Source organism: Dipodomys ordii, unplaced genomic scaffold, assembly GCF_000151885.1.
Source record: "Dipodomys ordii isolate 6190 unplaced genomic scaffold, Dord_2.0 Scaffold29, whole genome shotgun sequence".
Classification (NCBI taxonomy): Eukaryota; Metazoa; Chordata; class Mammalia; order Rodentia; family Heteromyidae; genus Dipodomys; species Dipodomys ordii.
This window is the reverse complement of record NW_012267245.1, coordinates 5,426,909-5,446,483: the sequence shown is the minus strand read 5'-3', so window position 1 is coordinate 5,446,483 and position 19,575 is coordinate 5,426,909. Positions and strand designations below refer to the sequence as shown.

Genomic DNA, 19,575 nt, shown 5'->3' with positions numbered 1-19,575 from the left:
TCTTGAGGCACAGCACCACTTCTGGTTTTCTGGTGGCTAATTGGAGATAAGAGACTTATGGACTTTCCTACCCAGTCTGGCTCTGAACCATGATTGTCAGATCTCAACCTCTTGAGTAGCTAGGATGTCAGGCGTGAGCCATCAGTGCCAGGTGAGCTGTTTGTGTTTTTGTTTTTGGTTCCGGTCGTGGGGCCTGAACTCTGGGCCTGGGTGCTGTCCCTCAGCTCTTCAGCTCAAGGCTAGCACTCTACCACTTGAGTCACATCGCCACTTCCGGCTTTTTTTCTTTTTGCTTATGTGGTGCTGAGGAATTGAACCCAGGGCCTCAGGCATGCAAGGCAAGCGCTCTACCACTGAGCCACCTTCCCAGCCCCTGTGAGCTGTAAGCTTTATGTTTCTCTTGTATTTACATACAGTATCTGGCCCCTATCAGAGCCCATTAACCGTGTAGTGATGAGGTGATAGAGCACTCCGTCCCCCTTCCTTTTGAGGATAAGGCCCCCACAAAGTCACACAGCCCTCGATGGAACAAGGTCCACTTACAGAATGGAGTGCACGTGCCATCAGAAGGTCCGCAGGTCCGCTGTGCCAGCCAGTGTGTCTCCTTCCCTGCCAGTTTGTGGCGAGGGGGCCGGCCTCCCAGATGCCTCCCGTGGGTGGGTAGAAGTACCGACGGCTGACTTTACCCATGTGTGATCTCTCTCCCTGCCCTTCCTTCCTTCCTGCAGCATCAAGCCAAGCTCCCAGCCACCAGCGCAGGCCCAGGACGACGAGAAGAACCAGAGAACCGTCACTGTCAACCCTGCCCACATGGGGAAGGCCTTCAAGGCTATGAACGAACTGCGGAGGTACTCTTCCTGTCTTTGCCTGCGCTCTTTCCCCCAGGGAACTTGGCAGGGTTGAGTTTCCTCAGGGAGTGGGAGCAGATCAGAACGCCACCACCGATGAATCCTGGCTCTCGCCACCCACTCTTGGGCTTCCGCTTTCACATCCTGAGACAAGGGTGGCTTTGCCAGCCAGCACGCTCTTCCCTGGGTGTTGGGTGTTTATTTCACACCTAGCATTTCAGTGATTAATCACAGAGGAAAATTCCTTTGTGGTTACAGCAGGTCTGTTCATAAGCTTGATTTCTAACCAAAGCAGTGGCTTGGAAACTGAGAATGGAATGATTGCAACACCTACGCGCGTGGGCACACACACACACACGCACACACACGCACACACATGCACGCAGATGAACAATTGAACATGCTAGTTTTGTTTGGCCTGGCTCTCTTATTCCTTGGGCTGAGCCTGCTGTGGCAGTACGTCCACTCAAATGGAAGACTTTCTCACCCTTGAAATGAAGTTCCATTTCTTTTTTGTTGTTGTTGTTGGTCATGGGGCTTGAACTCTGGACCTGGGCGCTGTCCCTCAATTCTTCAGCTCAAGATGAGCGTTCTACAACTTGAGCCACAGTGTCACTTCTGGTTTTCTGGTGGTTCATTGGAGATAAGAGTCTCGCAGACTTTCCTGCCCGTGCTGCCTCTGAACTGTGATCCTCAGATCTCAGCCTCCTGAATAGCTAGGATGACAGATGTGAGCCACCAGGGTCCAGCCATGCACTTCCATTTCTTTCTCTGTTGAAGAAATGAAACGCAGACGTGCTCTCGTGTTTTCTGAACCCGGTGGTGAGAGTCCGCAGACCGTCTGTGAGCCAGCGTGCATGTGTGACAAACTTGTTGAAGATGTGTTTAGGCACCCATGCTTTCTGTTTGTGTACAAACCCTTGTGGACACCGCCTCACCAGAAGGCAGAAGCTTCCTTCGCCTGTGCTGTGGGTTTATGGCATTCTTGGCTCTGGACCTGTTTACTCACTCACTCTCTCCTCCCCCCCCCCCCCTTTCTAAGCTCCCTAAGGGTACCGTGCACCTGACAGGTGTGTTTCCTAAAGGTCACTGCCTGAAGCAAGTATGTCCCCTGAACTTTGGAGAATCCTTCCTTCCTAAGAACTAACTCGTGAGGGGCCGTGATGAAATAAGTGTTTGTTGAGGGAGAAAGTAAACTCTTTACAAATGAAAGTGTGTGTGTGTGTGTGTGTGTGTGTGTGTGTGCTCACGCATGCGTGTGTGCACTTTGGTATTAGGGCTTGAACTCAGGTTCTCATGCTCTCCCTTAACTTTTTATGTCAAGGCTATCCTCTACCACTTGGACCACAGCTCCACTTCCAAGCTTTTTGCTGGTTAATTGGTGATTAGAATCTCACAGACCTTTCTGCCTGGGTTGGGTTGGTTTAGATGTGGGATCCTCAGATCTCAGTCTGCTGAGCAGCTAGGATTACAGGTGTGAGCCCATGGCAGCCAGCTGGCCAATTTCTGGAAACAGAAAAAGCACAATAGGTCAGGCAGAGAGAAAGGGCCTGGATTGACAGGCTTCTTGATCTGGGAGACTTTCAGGGCGAGACAGGCATAATCGGTTTTTGATGAAGGGACTGTCTAAAAGCCTTTTGCTGTCAGGATTACGCCACTGAAATGCCACACGATATTCTGGGGACCCAGGGCTTTCTCCTGTATTGTCTTCGCCTTCCCCTCTCTCAATTTTTAAGCTATTTTAGTTTAAGCACACATGTTCTTTGTAATTTATGAATCACACAATCCCTGACTTTCCTATTCTTCCAGGGTAGGGAATGGGCCGTTGGCATGGTAACCGCCCAGCCTTCCCGTTCCTTTTGTACTTCCCTGCCCCGCTCTCTGGCCCAGACCATGGAGCTTCTGGGTAGAAGAATCCCTACCGTGTCATTGGCTCCTGACTTAGCATCTAGTGGGCAGTGGGGGTGTGGTCCTTCCTGGGCTAGTACCCCTGGCCCAGGCCTGAGATGAAGCAAGCAGGGGGACAGAGCAACTATTATCCAATGAGTATTTGGAGCCCATAGTCTGTCCCACCCCATCTTGACAGTCAAACCCAGGACCTAGTACATGCTAGCTCTCTATTATGACCTCATGACCTCTCTTGTCCCGTCTGGCCTGTAGCACTGATGAACAATGCTCTGGACACATCTACGTGCAGATTTCTGTGTGAAGGCTTGTTTTTCTTTCTCTTGGATTGCTGGATTGTATGACGACTCCATGACGAACCTCTGGAGGAACAGCCTACCAGACTCTTCCCTGGAGCAATGGATGGCGATTCCGTGCTCTCCAGTTCTCCCCTAACAACTTGCCACCCCTGTGTTTGATCACAGCTGTCCCGACTGGGAGGAGATACATTATAGTGGCTTTGATGTGTATTTCCCTAGAGACGAATGGTGCTTAATGTCATTTCCTCTGATCATTGGTTGCAGTTTCCATATCTTATTTAGAGAAATGTCTGTTCAGATCCTTGGCCTACTTTAAAAAAAAAAAAAGTGGAGTCCTCTCTCTTTATCTGATTTGGGCAGTCCTGGGGTTTAAACTCAGGACCTTGTACTTGCTAGACAGGCATTTTATTACTTGAGCCTTGCCTCTGTCCTTTTTTGCTTTAATTATTTTTCTAATAGAGTCCAACATCTGAGCAGGCTGGTCTGGACCATCTTTCCTCTGCAGGTGGGATGACAGATGGACTCTAGTATGCTCAGCTTCTTTATTATTATTATTGTTATTATTATTTGAGGTGGAGTCTTGTGCCCTCTTTGCTTTCAAAACCATAATTCTCCTGATTTCCACCTTCTAGGATTACAGATATGAGCTGCCTTAGTTTTCTCCTTATTATTGAACTTGTAAGCAATTGAGTTCACCTTATATCCTAGGTATAAGCCCATTTTAATATAGATGATTTACAATTCTTTTTTTTCCCCATTCTATAGATTGGCTTCTCACTTTCCTGAGATTGTCCCTTGAAGTACAAATGTTTTCAGTTTGTCTCATTTATCACGTTTTCTTTTGTTGTTTGTGCTTTTAGCATCATAGCTAAGAAACTGCTGCTTTGTCTGAAGTCATGAGCATTTCATGTTTCCCCTAGGTCTTTGATTCCTGTGGAGTGAATTTTTATGTATGGTAAGAGGCAGAGGTGCAACTCAGTTCATTTGCATCCTGTATCCAGCTGTCCCAGTACCATTTCTTGAAAAGACTTGCCTTTTGTAGTTGAATGATCTTGACACACTTATGAAAAACCAATTTCCCATGTGAGGGCTTACTTGTGGGTTCCCAGTTCTATTTTTTTGCTGTCTCTGTGTTCTGTGCTTTTTTTTGGGTCCGGTTGTGGGGCCTGGACTCTGGGCCTGGGCGCTGTCCCTCAGCTCTTTGGCTCAAGGCTAGTGCTTTACCACTTGAGCCACAGCACCACTTCTGGCTTTTTTCTTTTTTCTTATGTGGTGCTGAGGAATCGAACCTAGGGCCTCAGGCATGCAAGGCAAGCGCTCTACCACTGAGCCACCTTCCCAGCCCCTGTTCTGTGCTTTTTTTTTATGGTTCTTACCCTTCCTCTTTTCCTTCCTTGTATTCTTCCTCTCACTTTTCTTTTCCTTCCGTCTCCTTCCCTCCTTTTCTAGTTATGTATAGGGAATACATTTTTTCTTCCTCTAGTAAATTCTGACCACATTGAGGAACCTCCCTGGGTTCTGTGACCACACCCCCACACTTGGTCCCTGTGATGTATATCCTGGGTGACCACACTGTCTTATTTGTCCTGTAGTTTAGTGCAGTCATGTGAGCATGTGAGGTCAACTTTGCCTGCTGGGGGTGAGGTCTCAGCCTTCCAACGCTAGGTTTTTCTTCTTGGTGTCCCGTGGTCTTGCCCTTCCCAGCATCCTCTTCACCGGGACTGTGTTCTGCGTGAGCCACTCTCCTTGATGGAGCTGCCCACTCTGCACATCAGCCAGCAGGAGGTGTGCTGGGAGAAGCACCGTGTCTAGAGCTGAGAGCCCTGGGTTCAAGGTCTAGGCCTCTGTGGCCCCAGACATCCTTTTCTTCCTCCGGACTTTATGGCCAGAGAATCTCCAAGGGCATCTGCAGCTCAGGCAGGGGCAGCTTTTATGACCCTGTCTCCAAGGGAAGCTGGGAGTTGACAGTGGCTTGAGTTGAGCCTCAGTTGGCCAGTGTGGCTTCTCTTCCATCTGTCCCAGACATGACCTCAGATGTCCCTGAACCACAGTCCGTGAGTCACCAATGAGATGTGTTTGCCTTCCCTGCTTTTGCCTTCTGCCCTTGGTGCTTCAGTCTGGAGGAGAGGCTGTAGACGGGGCTCTGGGGCTAAGCCACGTTCCTGTCTCTACTTTCACGTGTCGCCCCTTTCTGTGTGAACTTGGGGTAACTTCCTTAACTTCTGCGAGCCTCGACTCCCTCGTTTGTAACACAGGGCCTAGCCACGAGGTATAACTCCATTGGGTATAATAGCACGGAATGAAATCATGTGTACAGACAAGTGCTTAGAACAGTGCCCAACACTTGTAACTCAGGAAATGCTGTCGGTTACATTCATAATAGACTTTAAGAAGAGCTTGGAAGAAGTCCTTGCGGACCCACAGGATCTTGTGGTACCCCACCAGGCTGTACACTTGCTGGTCACATTTCCCTTCCCTCCCAGGGATGTGACTTGATCCCTTCCATTCATTCATTCAGCAAAGCGTAGGGCCTACTGTGTGCTGGTTATGCAGTCAGGCACCTAGGATTACAGTGTGAAAGAGACAAGGCCCTTCCCAAGTTGAGCATAGCAGAGACAGATGGTCGTGGCCTCCTTACCGATGGTGGCAGGGCCTCTGGGAGTCCCGTGCATTCAGGCATAGCGGCCCTGGCCTCCCCTCCCATGCTGGCCTCCGTGGTGGAGCCCTTGCAGAGCTGCCACTTCCTCATCTGGCTGCTGGCACTGTGAAAACCTGAGGGGCAGGAAGCCCCGCCTCCATGCTGTCGTCACCACGGGCCACGCCCACCAGGCTGCTGGGGGTGGGGCAGGCCATCAAAGGATGGCTGGGGGGCAGGGCTTCCGGGGAGGAGTTGGAGAAGGGGAGATGAGACACGTGGGAAGAGGTGCACTGAGTAGAGGGGAGGCCCCGGGCCGGCAGAGAGGCCTGAGGAGACCAGGGCCAGAAAAGAGATCCAGGTGGAGAGGCCCTCGCAGGGCTGAGAGGCCTATGGAAAGGCCTGTGAAGAGTAGAGAGGTCTGTGAAGGAGTCAACAGGCCTGCAGAGCTCAGAGTGGCCCACGGAGAGGTGGAGAGGCCTGCAGAGATCGGAGAGGCCCACGGAGAGGTGGAGAGGCCTGCAGAGATCGGAGAGGCCCATGGAGAGGTGGAGAGACAGAGGGGCAAAGAGGTCATTGGAAAGCAGAGAAGTCTGTGGAGAGTAGGCAGGTGAGGTTTGTAGGAAGGAGGAAAAAGGAAAAAAAAACCAAAACCCTGCCTCCTTGGAGGTTGGAGTTGCTCCTAGTTCTGAGGTAACATAGGACGGAGCTGCAGACCAAATAATAAAACTCCTTTGTCACCTTCAACAGTGTCTCTGTGGATTGTCTCGCTTTCGGGTTATTACGGCACACCTTCAGGGCTCGAACCTGCTCCTGGACACTCAGCACTCTGGCAGCTGCTTGATTGACAGCCCCAGGCCCTGCCTCTGCTCTCTGGTTCTCAGAGCTAGCGGGACTGGGGAGCAGAGAGATGAAGGCAAAGGAAGCTGCTTCATGGTTGCAGTAGCTCGGCTTTTTTCTTTGTGCCTCAGGAAAGCATGAACAGGAGGTTATCCTGGACTGAGGGGAAAAAAGAATCCCTGAGTCTCTCCCCTGACAGACAGGGTTGGAGCAGCAAGCCTCTGCAACCACTCTGAGAACTGGGTGGGAGGAAAAATGACTCCCATGTCTGACAGGAGACAGGTGTGCGTGCTGTGCGTGACCCACCCCCGTCCCCTGGCTGGTATCTTACAGCAAGCAGCTGTTGTGTGACGTGATGATCGTGGCAGAAGACGTGGAGATCGAAGCTCACCGGGTAGTCCTGGCGGCCTGCAGCCCCTACTTCTGTGCCATGTTCACAGGTATGCTGGGGTCGGGGGGGGGGGCGGCAGGTCTCAGGAGGGAAGACTGAGGCTCTGGAACCCACCGGGAGGAGCCTCTCTGTTCTCAACTTTGCATGGGGAACTCGCTCGAACCAGACCCCCCAGCCAGGTCAGCTGGACCTGTCGTCTCTTGTTCAACTACGGGGAACAGGGAGGTAGAGTGAATGTCCTTTAGTTCTCCAGTTCCAGCGTGCACCACAGTCGTTAAGGGCAGCTTGCTGGTCGTGAAAGTTACTGGGCTCACAGCCAAGCCTGCTGGGATCTCACTTTGCAGTTGGGGAAACTGAGGCCGAGAGAGGGAAATGGATTTGCCCACGCACCTTGGCCTGGTGCTGGACCATCAAGCTCATGCCTTGGCCCCTCTGGGTGAAGGGCAGGGCCTTCTCTTGGCCTTTCTGGAGGAGGAGGTTCAGAGCTGTGATGATGGAAGATTTGGGGGAAGGATGAGGAGAGGATGAATATTCAGGATCTGCTGCAGTCGAGCCCCTTTGCCAAGTCTCCAGGAAAGACGTTGTCTCACTCGCTCACATATGCCGGGTCTGGCCGGATTCCAGGAAGCCCACGGCCGGGCTTCCTGTCTGTGGCACCTCCCCTGCACCAGGTACACTGCTGATGGAGGAGGCCCCCAGGCTGGTCAGGTGCTCCTCCCTCTGCATGCTGCCCCGGGGCCCTGTGCTGGCCCCAAGGATACTGACCGTCCAGCCCTGCGCCCAGGTGTCCTGGCCCTCGTCTCACGGGCTGCTTCTCACCTCACCCTGTGAGTTGGCTCCTTCTCAGAGAGACCTCGTCCAGCCACAGCTCCACACCAAGCCTCTATTTCCTCTTGCTGTGCTTTTTTGGTAGTTAGCTGGATGTAAGCATCTTGTGGGCTTTTCTGCCCACACTGGCTTGGTGTTGTGATCCTCAGATCTCAGCCCCCCCTGAGTAGCTAGGATTACGAGGTGTAGGACTCTAGTGCCCTGCTCTTATCTGAGGAGTTATCACAAGGATTAAATGAAATAATGAGTAGAAATCCTTAGCAGTGAGCCTGGTACATAGAGGCCACTGTTACCTTTTCTATTTCCAGGGACTGTTGAAGCCAACATCATTGTTTGGTGGAGTAGTCATTTCCACTGGTGTAAGAAATAGCACGACTGAATTCTACAAGTCTCAGACACCTACCCAGGCCTCTCATTTACTACAAGGAGAAGATTTTTCTTAGGAAATAACTATTGTGGGGTGGGTGCCACCCATGGCTCACACCTGTCATCTTTGTTACTTGAGGATCATGGTTCAAAGCCAGCCTGGGCAGGAAAGTCTGTGAGACTCTTATCTCCAGTTAACCAGAAAACTAGAAGTGGAGCTGTGGCTCAAAGTGGTAGAGTGCTTGAGCAGAAGAGCTCAGGGACAGCACCTAGGCCCTGAATTCAAGTCTCTTAAACCCTACAACTAAAAACAAACCTAAACAAACAATTGTTCTTGAGCCCTTGGTTTTTCTTTTTCTTTTCCTTCTTTTATTTCCCAGTCATGGGACTTGAACTCTGGGGCCTGGACTTCTTTTGCTCAAGGCTAGCACTCTCTCACTTGAGCCACAGTGTCATTTTCCTTTTTCTGTTTATGTGGTATGATAGAATTGAACCCCAGGCTTCATGCATGCAAGGCAAGCACTCTACCTCTGAGCCACCTTCCCAGAGTACCTTTTTGTTTTTGGTCGGTCCTGGGGCTTGAACTCTGGGCCTGGGCGCTGTCTCTGAGCCTCTTTGTGATCAAGGTTAGCACTCTACCACTTAAGCAACAGTGCCACTTGGTTTTTCTTTCAAGTGTGTTTTTCCTTACTGAAGTTCCTTAGGAACTTAATGCAGAAGATGAGAGATTTTGGAGTTATTCAGAGAAGCAAGAAAAAAGCCTCCAGAAGTTTCTCTGTCTAGAAAGCCTTATTAATAATCTCCGAGGATTACAGAAACTGATAAGAATCTGATAACAGAGAATATGGCATCTTCCCAGAAAAGCCAGACTTTTATGTGTAGAAATATTATGGGTACAAATATTTTTCTACAATGTGAGGAGTTTGCGTTTGTTTACCCCCAAATTACAAGATCACAACCAGACTTCCAGGCATGAATCCCACGTCTCCAGCCAGTTGCAGTGTCACTCTTGCCCGGGAAATCACAGCCTTATAGACAGTCTGGTTGCTCTTTCTCTGGTCTTATTTTCTAAGGCCCAAGACCTGAAGTGAAGAACTAGCCACCTTTGATTACCTTTTGCAATATGTTTTCAGTTGGCCCTTCCCTAATGAACTTTTTTTTTTTTGGTTGGTCTGGGCCTGGGTGCTGTCCCTCAGCTCTTCAGCTCAAGGCGAGCACTCTACCACTTGAGCCACAGCGCCACTTCCTGTTTTCTGGTGGTTTATTGGAGATAAGAGTCTCATGGACTTTCCTGCCCAGGCTGGCTTTGAACCGCGACCCTCAGATCTCAGCCTCCTGAGTAGCTAGGATGACAGGCGTGAGCCACCGGTGCCACTTGGAGAACTTTTTAATAGCCACTTGGAGAAGCAGCGTTTACCGTGTGATTTCCTTGTGTCAGTGTCTGCAAGAGGAGATTGCAGGAGGAGAACCCCATCTCTCCTCCATTTCTTCCTCCTACCCCACTGTCCACAGCCGTCAGAGGAGAGAGGGGAGAGGCCAGAGTCCCTGATCCACCTGACCCCTGGCAGCGAAGACAGCAACCCCTCTTTCCTCTGTGTCTCAGATTCCTTTCAGATGGAGAACAGTGCCAGGGTGGATGGGTGAGGAACTTGGTGCCATCCCCGCAGCGTGGAGGTGGGCACCTTGGAAGCCCACACGCTGTACTGTACCGCATTCCTTTGGTTCTGGCTTACGAGTGCCACAGAGAGAACACAGACCCCCCCCCCCGCCACGTTCTTGTTTTTACCCTCACAGCAAGGGCCCTGGGTACCACGCTTGTCACAATCGGGTTGTCCTCTGTTTCACCCCTTTGCAGACGGGTGTGGGCATCTTGTCTTTCCGGAAAGCTGCGGCTGTGTGGCTCAGCCAGGCGCTGTCTGTGGTCAGGGTTCCTGGCACCATGAGACTGTGGGGTGCCATCACCCACTGCCCTCTACCAGTGCTGCCTTGCTTCTTGGGGCTTCCCAACTGCTCTCTCCTCCCAGCCCGTCTCCCCTCTGCACCCCAAGTTTCCTTCAGAAATGTCCATCTGTGGAGAGCCTCTCCATGCGCTGGCGTCCAAGTTCAGGTGCATCCTGGCCCACCCTGCCTGTCCTCCTCTTGGCAGTCCCTTTGTACCCATGGAGCCCACATCCAGCCTGCCCTTTTGTCACCGTTGGGGCCTGTGCACCTCTTCTTCCAGCCAGTCCAAACGACCCTCCTCTGCGATACCTCGAAGCAATTTCCAGGCCAGGGTTGTCACCCTGGCCTCTTCCTAGCTGAGACCGACCACAGTGGGATGGATGCCCTGTCCCCTCCGGGTAACGGGCATGGCGTCCTTCTCACCAGTGTTGTGAGCCTCGGCTGTCCTTAGGGCCCTACACATGTGGCAGCTTCGTGTCTGAGGTGCTCTGAGTACACCGTTGCTGAATTCTGATCACCTTTATAAATATTTTAGCCGCTCTTGTCTGGCTGGACCCGGGTGGGGGACAGCGCGTGTCTAACGCTCACTGTGCAGGGCTTGGTTACCGCTGGTCCCCTGTGTAAGATTGCTCGGTCCATGTGGCCCTGCCCCCGGGGTCAGCTGGTAGATCCCTGACCGTGGGTGAATCCCTTCCTCACTTCTCTGCAGCCAGGAGGCCACGTAGAAGTGAGGTACACCCTAGGTGCCAAAACTCACGGCCTGGTTGTTTCCATGGTGACCTGCAGGCGACATGTCTGAGAGTAAAGCCAAGAAGATAGAAATCAAGGATGTGGACGGGCAGACGCTCAGCAAGCTGATCGACTACATCTACACCGCGGAAATCGAAGTGACGGAGGACAACGTGCAGGTAGGCCTCGGCGCACCCCCTACTCGGGGCCAGCCTCACCCAGCACGCTGGGGCCGGAGCCTAGCACGTGGTGGACACTGTGACCTAAAACACGCAGGCGGGGTTGCTGCCCCGTGCACGTGGAAAGCCTTGCCGGCTCCCCCTGTGCCTGTGAGCCGATGGGGGCTGAGAGTGAGGGGCCAGCCCGGCGTGGAGCGCCAAGGCAGCCCCCATCTGTGGGAGTGGTGAGAGTGTTCCCAGGAAGAGGGGCATTTGGGGATCTCTCCTCCTGGGTGTGCCCAGAACGCTTAAGCAAGGCCTAGGCTCAGGGCCCTCCTCATTCTTGACTTGTGGTGAGGTCAGGGATGAGCGGAGTGGATTGGAAAGGTGGGAGAAAGCTGGTGCTAAAGCACTTGAGCCACACTTCCAATCCTGCGTCTTGCTAGCTATTTTGGAAGTAGAGTCTCAGGTTTTTCTGCTCCAGCTGGCTCTGAACCGTGGTCTCAGTCTCCTGGAGTAGCTGGGGTTATAGACATGAGCCGCGGGTGCCTGGCTGAGCCCATTTCTTGGCTAGAGCCCCAGCCTCGGCCCCTTACAGGTTCATTGTAACCGAAGTTGATGTACAGAGAGCGCTGTCTGTGTTCCAAGCCCTTGGTCCACCGCCTTGGTCTCTGACCTTGCTCTATCTTCCCAAGTGTTTACTGAGAAAGAGGCACAAGAGGGATGAGGTATGTCATCCTCAGTCCCACAGCCAGGGAGTGGACAGGAAGTGGGCAGGGAGTGGACAGGAAGTGAGCAGGGAGTGGACAGGAAGTGAGCAGGGAGTAGGCAGGAAGTGGGCAGGGAGTGGACAGGAAGTAGAGAAGTCTAAAACTCAAACCTGGGTAGGGTGGCTCAAGCCTGTAATCCTAGCCACTTGGGAGACAAGAGATTCATGGGGAATGCAGTTGTAGGCCAGCCTGGGCATAAACGTTCGTGCGACTCCATCTCCATGAGTGTCTGGGCACAGTTATGCACGCTTGACATCCCTAGAGACAGGACTGAAGCGTAAGTAGGAATTCCCCAGCCCGGGCCGGGGTCTGCACCTCAGAAACAACCATGCAGCCAAGCATGCCGCAGCTCAAGTGATAAAGAGTGCCTGCCGAGCCGGCGTGCCGGCCTGAGTTCAATGCCCAGCACCACCAGAAAAGCAAACAACAAAACCCTAAAGCAGCACTCCTTGAGAGCACCATCCATCCTGCCCCTTCTCTTCATCTCTCCACTTCTCTTTGTGGCTCTCTTCTCTCTGCAGGTTGTACTCAGGCACCGTTGCTGGTCCCAGCAATGGGCAGAAGCCCTGGCCTGTCACCTGCTCCTCTGGCTGGGCTCCCTGGGTGCTTTGGGAGGCAGAGCACTTCCTCTTGGTTTTGCTAAGGGAAGCAGGCTCGGACTTGGGATATCCTCTACTGCATGGTCATGTTATCCCTTAGCTCCGTCTCCTGGTCCTGCCTCTTGGCGGGGTGGGGGGGAGTTTCCGACAAGAGAAGAGGAAATCCTCTCAGAGCCCCACTGACATGGGCGGGGGAACCAGGGCGGCCCCTGGAGGAGGCTTAGATCCAGAGGAGCTTCCTGGGCTTAGATCCAGGCCCGGAGCCCTTTAGGGTTGGGCAGCAGCGTTTGAGTCGGTGAGACCTCCCATCTTTACATCTTCCCCTCAAGCATCCCGGTGTCCTTTCTGCTTCATGCCCTCCCTTCCCTGGGAAGCAAGAAGAGGGGAGAGAAAGGGCCTTTGACCCACCGTTCAGGGCAGTGTGAGATCAAAGGCAGGCGGCGAGCAATTACACAAAGCACAAGGCCCTCCCTCTCTCCCATGGATGGTTTCAGGAAGCTAGCTCAGGAGCGAGTCCCACACAGAGAGGTGGGGAGCGTTGGGAGATCTGTCCAGTGGGTTTGGTGGAAGCCAGGAGCTGTGTGGGCAGAGGTGTCCTGGGGGGAGGGGAGGACGGAGAGCGTAACTGGAGGAGCGTGTCCCGGAAGTGCAGGTGTTCGGCACCCACGGGCGGCCAGGCACGGGGGCGATTAAAGGCCCAAGCTGTGCTGCTGTTCTCCCCGCTGAGGACCTGGGGAAGCAGAAGGCACCTGAGCCGCACCCCGGCCGGGGCTTGGTGGGGGATACAGTCTTACAGGGGTGCTGGACCCTCAGAAATCCAACCTGGGATGAATTCAGTACGACCCTAGGGTGCCTAGAACGGAGAGCTAAAGCTGGCGATGCTCCGACGATTGGTCCACCTGTGGCCCGGCTCCAGGCTCTGTAGCTGGGGCCGGCGAGGGTGCGGGAAGGATGGGGAGGCGCTGGACCTGGAGGAGGTCATCCGGGGACTCGGAGCCACCGGGGACCTGCTCTGTACTCCCAGTGTGTGTTCCAGAGGAGAACGGTTAATGGCTCTCCACTTAATCTGTGCATGGAATCTTCTGGGCCAGGCGGAGCGAAGCGTCCAGGTTAATTGAGTTCCCTGGTTTATGGCCGCCTGGTGGGGACGGAGCTTGGAGAGGGTGTGTGTGTGTTTGTGCGTGCGTGTACGCGCACACGTGTGTGTGTGTGTTTTGAGTGAGATCTGGACTAGTTGTGTTCACCATGGTCAAAAAAAAAAAAAAAGCCCCCAAACCAAGCACCTCCCAGGTAAGGGTGATGGTTGTCATTTTCTCCCTCGGGAATGAATCAGTGGGCAGCAAACTCCAAGGACATAGCGCTGCTGTAGGGAGGAGGCTCTGCGGTGAGCAGAGCCTCAGAGCATGAGCACTGATGTTGGGAGTCGTTGGGGGGGGGGGTGCTGTCTGTGGGCAGGGTAATAAATGGCCATCAGCCATTGTGGCTTCCCACGGAAAGTCCCAGGGACTCCCTGAGTGTCTGCAAACCCAGACAGCTGGAGAGCCAAAGCCAGGGAGTGGGTGGCGGGCAGAGATTTTGTTGTTGGTGGTGGTCGTGGGGCTTGAACTCAGGGCCTGGGCGCTGTCCCTCAGCTCTTCAGCTCAAGGTGGTTTATTGGAGATAAGAGTCTCACAGACTTTCCTGCCCAGGCTGGCTTTGAACCACCATCTGCAGGTCAGCATCCTGAGTAGCTAGGGTGACAGGCGTGAGCCACCGGTGGAGATTTTTTGTTTGTTTGAAAACACAGGGATGAAGAGATTGAGCCAAGGGCTCCCTTACAGAACCTACTTATCTACTTATGTCATTCCTGGAATAAAGAAACCAGGTGTTACTCCCCCCCCCCCCCCCCCCCCCCCCCGCCCCAGAGCTCCCCAGGACTGCCCAGAGCCGTGTCCTCCTTGGCCTAGCCTGTCCAGGCCGGTTCAGCCGCTCTCCCCAGGCGGAGATCAGAGGCCTGGCCAGGGGATTGTTCAGGGCAAAGAGATGTGGGGTGTACCCACGTGAAGCATCTAAGTCACACAGTTCTACTCTGGGAGTTTTTTGGGGAGGGGGGAGTCCTCCTAAATTTCCCTTTGGAGAATCATTGGGCCCGTGTGTTAGCCGGGGTGAGCGTGAAGGGCGGGGCAGAGCCGGCATGGAGGATGGCAGCCTTCCCCACATTTGATCAGCAGGGCTAGCTTCTGCCACCCTGGAAAGGTCCTGGGAAACCTGACAGGGTCTTGGCACAGGGCTTGGCCATCTGAGCGAGTGCCCTGCTGGCCTGCTCAGGCCAGTCTCTCCTGGCTCTTAGGAAAAACACCTGAGCAAGAACGACTTTTGTCTCTCAGGATACGGGTAAACTGCTCATGCCCCCTGTGAGCTTTAAAAAGAAACTCAGCGCTGGGCACCAGTGGCTCATGCCTGCCATCCTTGCTACTCAGGAGGCTGAGATCTGAGGCTGGCAGTTGGACTCCAGCCTGGGCAGGAAATGTCCGTAAGACTCTTATCTCCTGTTAGACACCAGAGGGTCAGTAGTGGAAGGGTAGCACAGTTGTAGAGTATCAGCCTTAAGGGGGAAAAAAAAAACTAAAGTACAGTGCTTGGGCTCTGAGTTCAAGTCCCAGGACTGGCAGAATAAAATAAAGTCAGATGTCCAGATGTCCTTTTTCTACCACTGGATCCATGCCTCCAACCCCCAGATTTTCTCTCTCTGTGAGTATACCCAAAGACGTCCTTTTCTTTTTAATTGGTTGGATGGGAGACTAGAATATGATTACCCGATCCATGTCCTGTGGATGAGTCTCTTAAGCAGGCAGGTGGTAAGCTATGTAAGAAATGAGTCGGGTTTATTTTGCTCCTGTGGAATCTTTTTAATTTTCCAGTCCTGGGGCTTGAACTCTGGGCCTGGGTACTGTCCCTCAGCTTTTCTGCTCAAGTCTAGTGTTCTATCACTTGAGCCACAGCACCACTTCTGGCCTTTTCTGCTTATGTGGTACTGAGGAATCGAACCCAGGGCTTCGTGCATGCTAGGGGAGCACTCTACCACTGAGCCACCTTTCCAGCCCCTTCTGTGGAATCTTAAGAGCCCCCAGCCCAGTGGCTGCCACAAACAGGGACATGACACTCAAGCAGTGGAATGGACCAGTGCCTTCCTGAGACGGGGGAGTATGCCAAGGGCCTTAAGATTGTGGTTCCCATACCTGGCTGACTGTTAGCAGCTCCTGGGGAGACCAAGAAACATCTCGGAGCTCAGGGTCACCTTCCGTCCCGTGTGTAGGCCAGGCTGTGGAGGTGAGACCTTAACATCCTTCTTTAGAGCACTGAGAGACTCCGGGGCACAGCCAGTAGGAGCCCCAGGGCTGCAGGGTCTCCGTGTGCACGCAGCTGCCCAGGGTTCTTAAATCGCAGTGCAGTTCTTGGACCAGAGGCGGCAGCACTGCCTGGGTTCTCTGGGGCCCAGTGTAGAGCTCCTGGATCAGTACTGAGGTTTGAACTCATACCACCTGGGCGGGTGCTCTGCTACTCAGCCAGGCCTGTTTTTCTTCTTTTTTTCCTTTCTTTCTGGTATTTGGGTCAATACTGGGGTTTGAACTCAGGGCCTTAACTCAAGGCCTTAACTGGAGCTTGAACTCAGAGCTCTTCCTTCCTTCCTTCCTTCCTTTCTTTCTTTCTTTCTTTCTTTCTTTCTTTCTTTCTTTCTTTCTTTCTTTCTTTCTTTCTTTCTTTCTTTCTTTCTTTCGGTTGGTCGTGGGGCTTGAACTCTGGGCTTGGGCGCTGTCCCTGAGCTCTTCAGCTCAAGGCGAGCACTCTACCACTTGAACCAGTGTCACTTCCAGTTTCTGGTGGTTTATTGGAGATAAGAGTCTCATAGGGACTTTTCTGCCCTGTCTGGCTTTAAAAAAAAAACCATGATCCTCAAAACCGTGATCCTCAGATCTCAGCCTCCTGAGTAGCGATGATTACAGGTGTGAGCCACTGGAGCCCCGCAGAGCTTTCTCTTATTTACTCAAAGCTGGCACACTACCACTTGAGCCAGACCTCCGCTTCTGGTATTTTGCTGGTGTTTGATTGGAAGTGAGAGTCTTGGGTTTGTCTGGGCTGACTTTGACTCATGCTGCTGCTCGGATCTCAGATCTCCTGAGTAGCCCTCACGTGCAGTGGATCGCTGGGTTCAGCTCAGGACAGGAGTGGGCAAGAAGGCTGGAAGGCCGACTGGGCCACGTGGGCATCATGCTGGCCAGGAGTGGAGAGCCACGAGCCTGGGGGACGAGGCAGCATGCACACAGCCGTGCTCTTAGGGGGACCTAGATTCTCAGGGTGTCACCTTCTCCCGCAGGTGCTGCTCCCGGCGGCCAGCCTGCTGCAGCTCATGGACGTGCGGCAGAACTGCTGCGACTTCCTGCAGTCTCAGCTGCATCCCACCAACTGCCTGGGCATCCGCGCCTTTGCCGACGTGCACACCTGCACCGACCTTCTGCAGCAGGCGAACGCCTATGCAGGTAATGGGAGCCGGGTCCCCACACCCCCCTGGGCTTGCGGGATTTGGTCAGCCCGCCTCCTGCGGTCACCTCAGAGGTTCTGAGAGGCGCCCTCTGCTGGGGAGCAGCTGTAAGGTAGTTAATTAGGCCCATGGGAAGGTGGCTCAGTGGTAGAGAGCTTGTGGTGCATGCATGAGGCCCTGGGTTTGATTCCTCAGCACCACATACACAGAAAAAACGTTGGAAGTGGCGCTGTGGCTCAAGTGCTAGAGCGCTCGCCTTGAGCTGAAGAGCTGAGGGACAGCGCCCAGGCCCAGAGTTCAGGCCCCACGACCAACAAATAAATAAAAATAAAAACTAAATAAAAAGACAGTTATTTTGGTTATGCTGTTCTGTGAATACAAGATGGGTCCTGTGGTCATCAGGCTTCCGTGATAAGGAAGTGCCTGCTCTTCTCCTCACACGAAGCCTTGCTTTCCACATTCTCAGTCCTAAAAGAGTAGAAATGAAGGCTCTGGGTCAGCTAAAAGCCTCGTCACCTGTGATTTCCTTCCTTCCTTCCTTCTTCCCTCCCTCCCCCCCTGCCCCCCTCCCTCCCTCCCCTTTACCTCCCTTCCTTCCCTTCTCCCCCTCCCTCTCGGTGCTGCTCTGGCCTTGTACATGCTATGTATGTGCTCTACCGCAGAGCTACACCCCCAGCCCTCTACCTCTACCTATGTAGGCAATTCATATATACTGTCAATTTCTGATGCTTTTAGTTTTGGTGTTGTGAGTTGACATCTGTGTAAACTGAGCCTTGGCCTCCCCTCAGACTTCTCATGTGTGTACTCTAAATTGCTTTATCACCCTGGGTTACTGTCACAGCTGAGCCAAGTCACATATTATGATTAGTTGCTTTGACTGGAATAAAAAAATTAAAGGCAGCAGATAAGTGCCTTTTACTTTTGGACAAGACCACTGAATTCTTGTCGGCAGATACAACGAAAGGACCCATCTCTGTCTGATGATGTTTTGACTCCATGTATTTTTCCGGGAGACACGCTTCCTTGCTAGAGCTTGTCATGCTGTTATTTTAAGGGGATCTTTGGAAGACAGAAGAAATGGGCTTGAACCTTCAGCCCACCATGATTAGCAGAACAGAGTTTTTGTTACTATTTATTTAACTGGTTAATTAGCGAGAGATTCGTGGTGGACATTTCTGCCTAGGCTGGCTTCAAACCACTGCCCTGAGCTCTCAGCTCCTGAGTGACTAGGATTATAGGCTTGGTGATTGGCCTGAATGGTGGAGTACTCACCAGCACACACAGAGCTCTGAGTTTGGTCGCCAGCACTGGGGGGAAAAAGAGAGTACTGCCAAATTTCTCTGTCTACAAAATAAAGCGACTTTGTTTTAAGGGCCCGTCGGCTGAGAGCAGACCTTGTGTATGCTAGAGCGTCAGCTCTTGCCATTGTTTTTGGAATGCCCATCTCCCTGGCTGTGACAGCCCCTCTGCGTCCTCCGGCTCCACCTGTCAAGCCCCAGACTTCTCCTGATGGAGGAAGAGGAAGGTCCCGGTCGGCCCCTGCATCCAAGTGGACTCTAGCCCAGTCCTCTGGGCTCTCCAGAAGCAGGGAAAGGGACCCTCACCTTCTCCATAGCCTGTGCCTTATTATTATCCCCTCATTATCATTCTTTCCGAGGACTACTTAATCTTTAACCTCAGACGCCAGGGCCAAGTTTATGGGGACCTGGTTTTTTTTTTTTTATTGTAATTGGGCAGGCATGCACCCGGCCATCAGCAGAGCGGGTTGGGAGGGGTGGTAATGGGACCTCATTAATGAAATGGCAATTAAAATTCTTTGGACATGTTGTTTACATTGGCCTGCCAGTGCTGAGCCGAAACCTCACAGCCGCGGGATGGAAAAGCCATCGCTTTCATGTGCTCGGGGAGCCGAGGCGGCCCGCTCTGTTTTTTTTTTCTTTCTACTGATTGTCAGCCGAGATCACGAAATGAAGTAATTAAGGGCAGCAGGCAAGTTCGAGAAAATATTCTAGAAACACGAATTGCCTCATAAAATGGCTCTCCCAGCTTGGCATCTAGGAACAGCCTGGTGTTGATGGTGATGGTGGTGGTGGTGGTGGTGGTGGTGGTGGTGGTAGAGGTGATGATGATGGCGGTGGTGGTGGCGGTCACGGTCACGTTGGTGATTGTGATGATAGAGGTGCTGATAATGGTAGTAGTAGTGATTGTGATGTTGGTGGTGTGGTAGTGATGGTGGTGGTGGTGATGTTCACGTAGAGGTGGTAGTTGTGATGGTGGTGTTGGTGATCATGGTAGAGATGGTGTTGGTGGTGATGGTGGTGGTGGCAGTGTTGGTGGAGATGGTGGTGGTGATGTTCATGTAGAGGTGGTAGTGGTGGTGATGGTGTTGGTGATGGTGGTGACGATCACGGTAGAGGGGGTGTTGGTGGTGATGGTGGTGACGATCATGGCAGAGGGGGTGTTGGTGGTGATGGTGATGGTGATGGTGTTGGTGATGGTGGTGATGATCATGGCAGAGGGGGTGTTGGTGGTGATGGTGATGGTGTTGGTGATGGTGGTGACGATCACGGTAGGGGGTGTTGATGGTGATGGTGATGGTGTTGGTGATGGTGGTGACGATCATGGCAGAGGGGGTGTTGGTGGTGATGATGATGGTGATGGTGGTGATGATCACGGTAGGGGGTGTTGATGGTGATGGTGGTGGTGTTGGTGATGGTGGTGGTGTTGGTGATGGTGGTGACGATCAC

General features: G+C 52.9%; 1 protein-coding gene across 1 annotated transcript in view; it reads left to right on the top strand.

The window, feature by feature from the left end:
- Positions 1 to 591: 591 nt before the first annotated feature.
- Positions 592 to 19,575, top strand: part of Klhl3 (kelch-like family member 3) — a 56,663-nt gene continuing 37,679 nt past the window's right edge. The window contains exons 1-4 of the mRNA XM_013016031.1: positions 592 to 848; positions 6,861 to 6,967; positions 10,840 to 10,961; positions 16,664 to 16,826. Coding sequence (XP_012871485.1) covers positions 811 to 848; positions 6,861 to 6,967; positions 10,840 to 10,961; positions 16,664 to 16,826 — 430 coding nt within the window. The 5' untranslated portion in view covers positions 592 to 810. The remainder of the gene's footprint in view (positions 849 to 6,860; positions 6,968 to 10,839; positions 10,962 to 16,663; positions 16,827 to 19,575) is intronic.